The sequence below is a fragment of the Lethenteron reissneri genome, chromosome 22, assembly GCF_015708825.2.
Source record: "Lethenteron reissneri isolate LAM-NWPU_2019-01 chromosome 22, ASM1570882v1, whole genome shotgun sequence".
NCBI lineage: Eukaryota > Metazoa > Chordata > Hyperoartia > Petromyzontiformes > Petromyzontidae > Lethenteron > Lethenteron reissneri.
In genome coordinates, this window is record NC_083800.1 from 13,004,760 (window position 1) to 13,018,515 (window position 13,756).

General features: G+C 43.5%; 1 protein-coding gene across 1 annotated transcript; it reads right to left on the reverse strand.

Moving 5' to 3' along the window:
- Positions 1-3,599: 3,599 nt before the first annotated feature.
- LOC133345654 (xaa-Pro aminopeptidase 1-like) lies at positions 3,600-13,095 on the reverse strand. Its single transcript, XM_061556612.1, has 6 exons — positions 13,088-13,095; positions 10,651-10,720; positions 8,884-9,057; positions 6,999-7,075; positions 5,126-5,224; positions 3,600-4,226 (listed from the first exon to the last, which is right to left on the reverse strand). The coding sequence occupies exons 3-6, from the start codon at positions 9,029-9,031 to the stop codon at positions 4,110-4,112; spliced, it is 441 nt and encodes a 146-aa protein (XP_061412596.1). The 5' UTR covers positions 9,032-9,057; positions 10,651-10,720; positions 13,088-13,095; the 3' UTR covers positions 3,600-4,109.
- Positions 13,096-13,756: the final 661 nt, after the last annotated feature.

Genomic DNA, 13,756 nt, shown 5'->3' on the forward strand with positions numbered 1-13,756 from the left:
CCATCCACCCCCACAACACCCCCCACCACCACAACACCCCCCACCCACCACAACCCCCCACCACACCCACAACACCCCCCACCACCACCACACCAAGACGCCGCCTCCTCCTCCCTTCGTCGACGGGGGGGGGGGCCTCAGGGCGAGAGAGCAAGAAAGTCGCCACGTGTTGCAGACGCCAGGTGTCGCTAGATCAACATGCGAAGCGTGCCACCACGAACTTGCCAATGCCGTGGGTTTGTTTTTACTGTCACAACGACACGCCGGTGTGCTGAAGTTGATCATCAATTGGCACGTTGTGTTTACGTGGCAAATCTTACTAATTGGCTGTGTCATGCAGCCAGCTATGGCTGCAGAGTTTGGTGGTACATGTTGTTTACGTCGTTTATTGTGAAAATTCGGTCACAGTTCCTATGATCACTGTTTCATTGCTTTCATGGCTTTATTTTGGTGATTTTCGAAAAGTTTTTTGGTTTGGCCATGTTTGTTTGTTGTTGTACAGAGTTAGACTGATGGCCTTAATCTAAGTTGTCTTGTGGTTGTTGTTGTTGTTTGACTTGCATCCCACTGGGATTTTTGCACAGTGTTGGTGTACGGTGCTTTTTCTGCAATATTTTGCTGTCTTTTCTTGGATTTTCTGTTTGCACATAGTCACTTGAAGATGTTTTCTTGTTCATATTTTTGTTTTTTATTTGTTGCGGTTGCACCAGATTCAAGAGCCGAATGGCTCACAGGGCTACACCTAATCAATGAACTAGAACTTGTGTCGGGTGGTGGCCTGTTTAACGAAACTTTTGTATTGACGCAATCTAACCCAAACTACCTTTATTATGGACATTGGTCGCGAAAGCCTTCGTGTTTATACTGCCGACACGAGAGTTTACAATTGTAAACAATACTTTCATTGTATATTCACGCATGCCAACAGCATCCCACAACGCTGTACATTAATCATATATAAGGACAAAATCCCATATATGCGGTTGGCTACGTACGGCGCGAAAGAAGCCCAACACACACCAAGCAAATGAAAAGCCTACTACCAAGCAAAATAAAAAATGAATAAAGAAATTAAGAAATAGCACCAAAACAAAATAAGTTATCACAGAAAGGTCTACACATCCTAGATCGCAATCCCAGCTTCCCAACCAATGGGAAATGAGAATGTCGTCAGCTGAGATTCCTTAATTGCACATCGTGTCATTAAACAATATTGACTGATTGTGACACACCGTGAACTGATGATAAAAGATGCTCGATACGCACCGAGAAATCGCTCCTAATTCTGAACGATGTCCCGAGTCCCCACCCAGAGAATCGCTACAATTTGTGCCACTACGGCAGATAAAAAATGCTGTCGCCCGGGGAAAGCCCCCAAAAGGTCACAAAATCTAGGATGCAAATTCGCTCAGAATATCCTTACTGCAGGGGGGAAATAGTGACATCACCAGAGGGAGAAGCCCCAGAGAAGTCGTGTCCACATCAGTGGAGTCACAGCAGTTGTCAAGACGGCGTGCGACTTTACGCCCACACAAAAACCCCAGAAAAGTTCGAGGTTAATAGGCCACACGATAGGGTCCCCCTGGCCTGTGCCGGGTATTTACAATCGCACGCAGTTGTGCACTAAATCGTGACTAACATTTTTTTTAAACGCGTTCATGTGCAGTGTTGCAAGTTTTTTTTTTCAAGTTGAGGATGCTTTTCTCGTTTATTCAAATTGTCTCTTTAATTTTACGATTGTCTTATTCACTCTCTGGAGACAGAGGCTTTGTGACCATGCTGATGATCGGTGCACATTTGCATGAAAAAAAACCCAAATCGTTTCTGGTATATCTACACAAGATTTGCATTTGTGTAAGGGCATATCAGTTATAAAGGGTGCATTAAATTCGTGTAAAGGTAGAGCTGAAATGAATTATAAAATTCAAGTACACCACCACAAACATCACCGTCACCTCCACCACAACCATCACCACAGTTTATCAGACTCGGTGCACTCGGAGACCACGTGAAGTGTTGAAGGCTTGCAGGCAGTCCATGGGCACAACCAGATATGTCCCCTCCACACAGTATGCTCCAGCAACCAAGGATTTGTAAGCCCCAAGTTAACATTCGCTCATTCTTTTTGCTCCAATATTATGAAACTCATACCCGTCAACCCATACGGTTTACCCGTATTCTTGTACATGGAAATTGAGTTTTCAGGTCCATACAGCGTACAGCCGTTTCAATACGGGCAACATTTTTTTTGTCTATTTGTGTTTCTCCCTTGTGATGAGACTTTGTTGGATGAACGTTGTCTGAATTGGTCTTTAATAAGTTAGGCACTAGACAGGTATGGAAACTCTTCCCAACCATCCAATCTGTAAACTCCATGGCCCTATGCATGCCCAGGCACTAGATATATTTTTTTATTTTGCCTATGGCTCCCCGTCATAAGAAGCCAGCGGTTTCTGTCCTGCGTCTTGAGATGCAGTTGTATTTAGCTATTGTACAGTATTATGAAAGTGTGTATATGTTTAATGATGCCGGGGCATGTGGGATGTCTCTTTTCCAGAGCATCTCATAACCTGGTTTAAACCCAGGATGGGCATGAGAGCCTGAATGTTTCAAACAGACAATATAAAAACCCGCACACAACTCGGCACGTCTGGCTATAATGTAATGGACCAACCATGAGCCCAAAGCCTGGAAGGCAGCCTTGGTGGTAACATTATGGGTATTCAATGAGAGTCCGAAAGGGATTTTTTAAGCTAAAGGTGGAGAAAATATAGTGGAGTGGCCATGGACATTGTATAGTGTATGTAGTGTATGTACAGGTAGTGGTACATTCCCACGTGAGTTGTATTGCTCATATAGGTTCAATAATGGCTTTCTCACGGGCCCAGGTTTTTGGGAGGCAGCGCAGACGTTAGTTGAGGTTTTAGTAGGCAACCCAAGGGGCAATGGGATATTTGTAAAATAATAAAGATGCTTGTTAATTATATACGTCATCCAGTGTGAAGGATGGCTGGATAGCTGACTGTGCCATAGGCTCTGCGACAATCAGTCCAGTCCCCAGTTAAGCATTTATATTCGTGAATGTAGTTGTATGCTAAACTTCTTTTGCACCATACATATTCAACCGCTTTAAGCTGAGGTGTGGGGGAAGGACAGCAGACTAAACACAAAACGCAGTTCTAAATAAATTAGTTTTCAATCTCGATTTAAAAGTGCTGAGCTCCAGTGGCTTCCTAATATCAGAGCGTTCTAGATGGCCGCAGAAGCGCATCTGTGGTGTTTTTGTATATTAAATACAGTGCGTGTATACAGTACGCATTAAAAAAGAAAAACAAAATCACCCTTCTTTAAAGAACAATACAAATAAATTACATAACAAAACAGTAACTGAAAAATACTAATGAAATATGCATATTTGTAAAAACTGCATTCAGTTTTGAATGCATTATCCTAATGTTCAGAATACTTGTCAGCTCTTTTACACACACACCTCCATGTGATTACATCATCCAATTTTACTACGAGGCTGTTTTTATACCATGACAGACCATTATTCATCTTATGGTTGCAACACTCAGATGCTAAAGAGACAAAAGTGATCAAAGATTAATAAATCATTTATTCCAACTTGCCACAGTACAACCAATGTAAGGATTGTTATATATTCGTAAAAAGTTCACATTCAAACTTTATTTCAGGGGTAAAGTGGAGCATACATCAAGGTCATTTTTGGTTTTCATTTGGCACAAGACTGTTGCCACTTGGATTTATGACTCGATAACCATCTGAGTGTCAGGTTACATCCTTGAATGTCTGGATTGTAAGTTGGTTACCTGGCTTGATTTTTGATCGGTGAGCTGACATGCTAGCTGGTTACGATGACTCACAGCCACTCTTTAAAGGACTTTCCACTCATAACGTGCAGGTTTCTTGATGTTTATTTTTCTGGCCAAGAGAGAGTGGCTATTCTGCATGGCTGGCTGATTTATTAGCTTGGTCAGCAATATTTAAAAATCTGGTTGAAAATATATTGGTTGGGATGACTCACTGCCTGCTGGATTAGACGATTTTCCAAGATGGGTGTTTTTTTTATAAGCCTCGAGTGAAATTTAAAAAGGCTTTGTCTCTTTAAGTAACCATTTTAAGGCATCCTCTCGGCCCTGCTTCTTCAGCTCAGCCCCTACCACCTCCTGGCAGTGTTCGTGGTACTTGTTCACCCAGGAGATCTGTGGACACAACGGTAGAAACATCACCGTTTACAATAGAACACGAGCCGAGTCGAGTGGAGGCACAAATTGGCCAAAGCTACAAGCAGAACACTTAAGGGCGTAACAATCCTGAAGGGTATTCATTCGAACCGGCACGATTGGTCACGTAAAACACTTTATCCACTATGACCTATACCAGATTACTTTGTGGTCAATTACTTGAGTCTGATTCTGAGTCTTTTTAAAAATGGCACCTGGACATTCTACCTCCCGAAGGCAGGAAACCACTCCCCCCTCTGGAGAGCCCCGCCCAGCGTGATGTGGCTGATCATAACGTAATAATAACCTCTATTTTATCGAAGTATCTCAAAGAACTGTACATAAATATAAAACAACACTCACAAGTACAGATTAAATCTAAGCAAAATAGAAAGCTGATAACTCTTGAAATTCCAATAAAATGAGGAACTGATAAAAGCGAATAATAATAATAATTCCAGAGTTAACCAATCAGGCAACAAAATTGTTTTTTTAAATGTTAAGTTGCAGGGAAAGCCTTTATAGAAAGGTGAGTTTTAAGATGTGATTTAGAAAGTGAAACAGACTCAGAATCCCAAACATCATTGTTCGCATACATTATCATAGTGTGTTTTTTGTTTGCATTTTGACCACAAGTATTGTGTTTAATGCACACATGATTCCTTGTAAAAAGGTTTCAGTTTTGTCGTCAGAAAAAAGGGGAAAAACCCTATTATCATAAAGCAACATCTCGCACAAACTCAGCATGCGTTGCTGTGCAGCATTATGGGCAAAAGCATATATAACCAGAAGTCCGTTTCTCTGTTTCCACATTAACACATGTGAGAGTGCTGTGCGATGAATACTTCTGGTGTGCCGATTGACAGTGAGAACCTCACCTCACTCTCTGTAAGCAACGATCTCTCAATCATCTTGAGCTGAATTGGTACCAGGGTCAGTGGCTCAAAGGTCAGTGAGCCTCGGTCCTTGAAGTTGTACTGTAGAAAACACACAGTTAAACTGCAATCCACTGTACAACAATGGCCATTATTAAAATGTCTTATTTTTTGTTACTATCAGAACTCAGGTATGCCCAGGAACTAGGTTTACACAATGATACGAGACCATGCCAAATGTTCTGCAATCCATCAATACAAGACAATGCTTGCTATTTCATACCTAGTCAGATCTTGCACAAACTGTTGGAACAATTTAAGCTAAATGTGGTTTGGGATGAAAAATCGGTATATGAAGGAAGGCTCAAACTTTGCACCTCCGATTAGCACGGTTGGCCACGTACAGTGCGAAAGAAGTTCAACATACACACGTCCGTGCAGGCCCAGATGAAGGTTTGTTGAGACACAAACTGTCTCATGAGGAACACCCAGGATTATGATTCCAGAAAGAAACAGTAATTTCTGAAATTTGTATTACAGATCATTTTTGAGCCATGGCAAGGTCAAGATGTCGTCATTAATGTCACCATGCCTTTTCATTGCTTCCTACTTCTGGAAGATCCCATAATTTCACAAATTAGTTGGCGATGCTGCGTTGGCAGTGATGCACAAAAGCACAAATAACAAAACTCCTTACACTTGTAAATAACACTGCCTGAAAAGAAAAAACATAATAAATAAGTGCTATAAAGAAGGGCCATTGTCAAAAATTATGCCTGTTATATATGAAAACATTTCAGGCAGCGTTTTTACAAATGTGTTGGGATTTATCTTCATAAAATAAATTAAACCTCTAAGAAGGAAGCTTGAACATCAACGGCTGACTTTAAAGGTTCCCTCTTACAAGACCCTATACCATCCTGTTTACAAAATGCCCTAATTTTCTTAAAATTTCTCCATAGAATAATTCTTGCCAACTTCTGCCCATTCACTTTGTTTTGCTCTCCTTCGCATTCTCTCTGCTTCAGCACCCAAGGTTTAACTATAAAAATAACCACTCAAGTGGAGGTCATTCCTTCTCTGCCACCACTTCGGTGGCCTGGAGTTTCCTTCCCAAACCTCGGCACTGTTCAGATCCCTCCCGTGGTTCAAATCCAGGATCAAGAATCTCCTCTTCTCCACAGTTGATAAACCGTCTCTGAAATGCCTTTAACCTCTCCCGACCATACCACCATCTCACTTTCTTGCCCCTGTCGCCTGCAACGCAAATGCATTTCCAAGAAAACCCCCTCGCTTTGCGGATTGCCTGTCATGTGAATTTCCACCTATTTTGTACAGCGTTTTAAGATGCAGTTAAAGTTGACACTCTACACCTGGGGTCAGCAACCAAAATAATGAGAGCTATTTTTTTTCGAATTCGGTAAAAAAAACTCAATACTTAAAGAGCTGCCATACACTGTGTGGGAATAAGAGATGGTGGTCCTTAATACATAACGTCATGAAACAATCCTTAAAGAGCCGCATGTGGCTCCGGAACCACAGGTTGCAGACCCCTGCACTATACAATCAATTTGTACCGTGTTACAATTGGGGTGAAACTCATGTTACTTAATGGTCAATAGGAACACCATATACGCACGCAAAAACCTTGACGATAATGTAAAGCTTTCATTTATACATTTGCCATAAAATGTACAATTACGGTCCTATCCATCATGAACTGAGAAATGTGTTTAAAAGCCACGTAAGATTGTGGGTGAATTTCACGTGTGTGTAGTAAAGAGCTGCCTTGAATGACCCCGTTCACGATGCCCTCTCTCCAAGCCAAGCGACGATGGAGTCAATATGAGAAAGTGCACAAGCTCGCTGTACGTACCCGAGTCTTGGCTGGGATCACCAGGAGAACATTTTCAATGCGAATCCCAAAGGCACCCTCCTCATAGAAGCCTGGTTCTGTGGGCATAGGAAGAGGGAGGCGGTGACCAACAGACTCCAAATGGATAACTATTTTCATCAATGCCATCAGACATTCATATATAATAGAAATGTGTAGCCATGTAGATTTAACTCAGTTGATTGCTAAAAAAAATGTGATTTTCCTAAGGTTTAAAAATGTGATCAAAAATAAAATGTAAAGCTTTGTCAGCGCACTGTTGGATCAAGGTCTCTCCATGCTGTGTCCATCATAGAGGTTATTTGACCAGGGCACCACAGTGGCAAAATGTTAACTACCTCGCCTGGTGTGCAGTAGGTCGTGGGGTTCGATCCCAACCCCTGTATATTTGGAGTTTGCATGATCGCCCTGTGGTCGCGTGGATTTTTCTCTAGGTTCTCTGTTTTTTTATCCCTCCACATTTATAAACAACATGCGTTGAGAGTATTTGGCTGCTGTCAATTTTCACATGATCAGCCACTTCGTTGAGCTTTCATTTGTGATAGCCAGGTCGCTTCTGAAATAGAGCTGTACAGCTGTGGACCTTACCTGGTAACATAAAAAGTTTAAGTTTAGTACAGTTTTTACCACGCTGGTCAGTTGGGGTTAGTAAAGGGGAGGCCTAGGTCTGGTTCAGATGCTGCTCGCCAAGAATGTTATCCGTCTCTTCCCAACCAAGCAAGGAAGTTGGGATTGTGGTCTGGGATGTGTAGACCTAACTTTTGTTTGTACTTTTAGTTTTGGTGCCATATCTTTATTTGCTTATTTTTGTAGTTTGATTGGTAGTAGTATGGTTTTCATTTGCTTGGTGTGTGTGTTTGGCTTCTTTCGCACTGTGCGTTGGCGTGGGCAGCAGTGTGTCGCTTGCGCACAATAGCTTCCACGCCGTCGCCCACCCTTTTTTGGCCCCTCTCTCCCGATACTTTCCATTCATTGGCTACCACATTCTGATGAGCCCCCCCCCTCTCCTCCCCCCTCAACTCGCTTTTAAGGGATTACATCTTGAATCATTGCCTCACTTGATGCAGCTGATCTGGCTGTGACTGTCCCACCTGATGACGGAGACTTGTGTTGCCTCCGAAACGTCGTGATCTTTATTTTATTTTATTATTTTTATTAATTTTGATGTTTTACCTACGTGACTTTACCGAAAACACCTAAGAATATGATTCCTTGCAGTCACGAAAGCTTCAAGTCTAGAACGCATATATGGGATTTGGTCCTTGTATATGAATAATGTACAGTGTTGTGGGATGCTGTTGGCATGAATGACACTGCTATATAAAATGTAAGTTTTATTTTTATTATCTCTGGGAAGCAAACTCAAGTTACCACCACTGCTCCGACCCTAGGTTGGTCATATTTAAAATTAAATCGCATATTTTATAATTTTAGAATGACGTTGCATGCGCTTTAAAATAAACAGAGTGCAATTATAAAACAAATATGAGTGATGTTACACGCCACAGACTTTCTACGAGTGAACAACGGGCATGGAACCAATCCTGCGGGCGTGACCTCGTTTTAAAATGAGGGGGCCCCATACAAAAACTCAGAGGGTGGTGGAGGCACGACCTTCAATATTAAACAAACCTCAACCGCTAAACGTTTATCGCTACACAGCGTGAGTAAACAATGCGAGTTGCTTTTGTCTGGAGTGCATTCCGCTCCAGCTCACCCGCTGTGTGTATACGAGGAATGGCTGCAGTGCAGCAGCACCTTTTTTAGCCTTCGCTAAGAAGTCAGAAGGGCCACAGCCTTCAGCTCGGGGTGGCGGGTCCTCGTGAGCCAGCAATGCTCTCGCTGTCGTTCACGCAAGCGGCGTTACCGTCTGTGATGATCATGTTCGCTTCCAGGGGCTCGTCTGCAAAGGTCTTGTAGCTGATGCCGCACGGGCCCTCGTGCACGTTGAGGAAGGAGCCCACGCCGTGGCCCGTGCCGTGCAGGTACTCCAGGCCCACCTGCCACAGCGCCATCCGTGCCAGCGTGTCCAGCAGGTGCCCTACGCAAAGCGCAGGTGGAGGCAATGAACACGTTGCACACCGTGGAGACTGGGGGGGGGGGGGGATTGCTGTGATACGGTGATACGATGGCATGTCGGACGTCATGAGGGCCACAATAATCGTATCGTCGGGGCGGGTTTTTTTTGCAATATTGCCAATCACATCCTGATTATCGTTGCTATTTTTCTTTTTCTTAGAAACCGTATTTCCCAACAAATTGTCTACGAAATAACAAAATCATTGAAGTTGTAAATAAATAGATATTACCCGTTAAATGATTGCTTTGCAAAACGTTTCCCAGAGTCATTTATGCAAGGCCGTAGCTATGGAGTCAACATTGGGGGGGACCAAATTCTTCCAGGGGGTCTGGGGGTCCCCCCCCCCCAAAAAAATCATATTTGAAAACTAATTTCCTGCCTAAAATATTAAAAACTTCACTAACACATAGGATGGACTTTCTATTTATTTTTTACAATAATGTCAAATAGTGTATTGTATTACATTGCTGTTTTTTCTTTTTTACCTTTTCTTGTTTCATTGTATGTAATGGCAGAGATTAGGGATTAATAAAGTACATTCATAACCCACAATCATATAAACATGAATCTATTTTATTGCAATATATTGGGGGGGACATTTTGAGCATCTTTGAATATTGGGGGGGGATGTGTGCCCCCCCCCCCCCAATATATATTATAATTACGGCCTTGCATTTATGACACGGAAATTATACATTTTATGTAATAACTTAATTGTTTTGTGTATAACTGACAGAATGTGCATTCATTGCGTCATGGATTGTAAAAGTTATCAAGATTAGAAGACATATCTTGTTTTTACTTACACAGTGGACAATGCAATAAAAATGTGGAAAAGCTATTAAAAAAAGTTATATTGTGATAATCATTGTGGTGCAAAATATGATATTGTATTGTTAACAGTGACGTTGCAGCAATTCCAATGCGAACCATGTTGCACTTCTGTTTTATACAGGCAAACAAAGACACCCCGTGTAGCCTTAACACACTGTTGGGGCAAGTGCTGTTAGCGAGTAGCACCTATGAAGGCCGCCATGACACACGGGGGGTGGGTTCAAGTTCAAGTTCATTTATTAGGTATAGCCCTGTGAGCCATTCAGCTCTTGAATCGGGTGCAACCGCAACAAACAAAAAACTAAAACATGAACAAAAAAACATCTTTAAGTGAATATGTGACTGAGTGCAAACAGAAAATCCAAGAAAAGACAGTAAAATATTGCATAAAAAACACCGTACACCAACGCTGTGTGCAAAAATCCCAGTGGGATGCAAGTCAAACAACAACAACAACAAGACAACTTAGATTAAGGCCATCAGTATAACTCTGTACTACAACAAACAAACATGGCTAAACCAATACACTTTTCGAAATCACCAAAATAAAGCCATGAAAGCAATGAAACAGTGATCATAGGAACTGTGACGGAATTTTCACAATAAACGACGTAAACAACATGTATCACCAAACTCTGCAGCCATAGCTGGCTGCATGACACAGCCAATTAGTAAGATTTGATCGTTCAAATCTAGAATTAACTTTATCGTTGTCCGTACCTTTGGTGCCAATGGGGAAGACTGCTGTGTTGACCGCGATGTAACCTTTTAACACCCGGGTAAAGCACTCCTGTAAAACACCATCAAAACACACGGCGCAAGCAGGTCTTGAGCTACACACAGGTACACACTCGCGGTGGTCGCGATGCACGTGGCCTGTAATCCAGCAATGGGGAGGCGGGGATTGGTTGGATCGCACTAATGCTGCAAAACTCCCTTCCCATGCATGTAAAGGTGCTTCTACACCCTGGCTTGCCAAAAGGCGGCACAGCAAAATGTGAAATATCATCTTTCCCTTCTGTATGGGATTTTTGTTGCCCCCATGTACATTTTTCTCCGGGTGTATGTCTGTTTGTTGTATGTATGTTAAACTTAATTTGCACCGTACGTAGCCGACCGTGCTAATCTGAGGTGCGGGTGGAAGGACAACAAACTAAACACCAAAAAGCAGTTCTAAAGAAATTAGTTTTCAATCGAGATGATTTTAAAGTGCATAGCTCCAGTGGCTTTCTAATATCGGAAGGAAGAGTGTTCCAGACGGCCGCAAAAGCGCATCTCAAAGCGCGCGATGTAGTGACCGTCTTTGTTCGATGGCGAGCCAAAAGCCACTGCGAGGATGACCGGAGTTTGCATGATGGTTTATGCTCCTTGACGAGATAAGCAAGGTATTGTGGGTGCTCCAGTTTCCACCCACATATATTAACGTTCATTCATTAGCTGAAAACATCTTAATATATAGAGAGGACTGCAGAACTTTGGCAATTGTTGGTAGCACCGACTCACCGCCTGGCTGCCTTCCAGCTTGTCTGTGGTTCCTTAGCGATTGCGAGATGCAATTTGTATTTAACGACGCCGAATAAAACTAACATCTTATTATATGCCCATTCATCGTCAGAAACACAATTTATTTCGTGACACATTCAAGTAAGTTAAGATGACGTTGGCTAGCTCGGCAGGACATAACTGGTACCAGGATGACATGTTGCCTCCGAAACGTCGTGATTTTTATTTTATTTTACTTTTATAAATTTTAATGTTTTACCTACGTGACTTTACCGAAAACACCTAAGAATATGAAGACAACCGGGCTGTCTTCTCGTCCACTGCAGATGCCGCACTCACAGCAGAGGCATTGCCACAGGGGGGACCAGGGGTGGCATGACCCTCATGATTTATGTAAAGTAGTGCCCCCTCCCCTGCTGGAATGGGATCACCAACTCATACAATTTTGGACGGTTTCCTAAAAAGACGAGATTTTAAAACGCTAAACAGTGATGGGAGCCAAGGGGTGGCTTCTGCAGTGATAACCCATTCGGGACTTCTTACATTTATGTCTGCATTACACTCCGTGGCTCAATGTTGTTGGATTACAAATATTAAAAACCGTTCAAGGCTTTGATATAACTTGACAAGGTAAAGCACAACACGATGAAATATATTTTGGTTCGATGTGTTTTTGAGTTCAAGTGAAACAAAATAATAAATGCAGCACTCCTTGGTCGTGTTTTTCTGTTTTAGTGTGTCACCGCCTGCATTTCATAGTTTACAGTAAATAAAAGCAACAAAATTATCACACGCACCATATTGTGTACCCTTGTTACGAACGTGTGCACGCAAGTGGAAATCAGTTTATTTGCCACCCTTGAATGTTTATCACATTTTCCTTTCACCTGCTGTGAATATGCTTTGCTCAAACTTGTTAAATGACTACGTCGCAACATTTGACACATGGCACTGATTGGTAAACAAGAAAACGTAGCCCTAGTGGGCAAGTGAAGCAGTACGAGTGAAAACTGTAATTTAATCACTTCTACGGCATGACTGCCCCGGCACGGCCACTCAACTATTCAAAACGACAATATCAGAAGCAGAATGTTTATTTGCACCGGAGGAATTCGATGAGCTATAAAGCTCTTTTTCACAATGTCCAATAGGGGTCGGCTCAGAACGTTACAACAAGTAATACAAAAACAAGATAGGAGTGCTAAGTTTGGGAAAGGTCAACAAATCACTTTACAAAAAAAACGATAAAAAATAACTATTTTTATTTGACCAGGTAAGGCCCACTGAGCTATTAGCTTCTCTTTCAGAAGCGACCTGGCCACAAATCATAGCTCAAGGAATTGGCCTATCACGTGGAAATTTATAGCAGCAAAATAATCTCGAGGCATGTTTCTAAACATGCAATACAAGCCTGCAAGAGGCTTGTGTATTCACCAGGTCGTTAACAAGAGTGAAGTACAATGTGCAATCCCAGTGCGATAGCAGAAGTATAAGGTCTTGCCAAAAGAGCCGTCTATAATTCATGACCAACCAAGCACTGTCCTAAACACTCCTGTTTACGTAAGCGCTGTTCTGCAATCCTAAGGGGTACTGCGGCAATATGAAGAGTAACTGAGCCACTCAGAGTTCGATGACTGCATAGATGGAACGCTACCTTTTCATAGGCACACCCCCCCACCACCACAACACCCCCCACCACCACATCCACAACACCCCCACCACCACCACCACAACACCCCCCACTACCCACAACACCCCCCACTACCCACCACACCCCCACCACCACCACACCCACAACACCCCTCCCCCACCACCACCACCACACCCACAACACCCCCCCACCACACCCACCACACCCCCCACCACCCACAACACCCCCCACCACCACAACACCCCCCCCACCACCACACCCACAACACCCCCCCACCACACCCACAACACCCCCCCCCCCACCACCCACAACACCCCCCACCACCACAACACCCCCCCCACCACCACACCCACAACACCCCCCCACCACACCCACAACACCCCCCCCACCACACCCACAACACCCTTCCCCCACCACCACCACCACACCCACAACACCCCCCCCCACCACACCCACCACACCCCCCACCACCCACAACACCCCCACCACCACAACACCCCCCCCACCACCACACCCACAACACCCCCCCCACCACACCCACAACACCCCCCCCCCACCACACCACAACACCCCCCCACCACACCCACCACACCCCCCACCACCCACAACACCCCCCACCACCACAACACCCCCCACCACCACAACACCCCCCCACCACCCCCACAACACCCC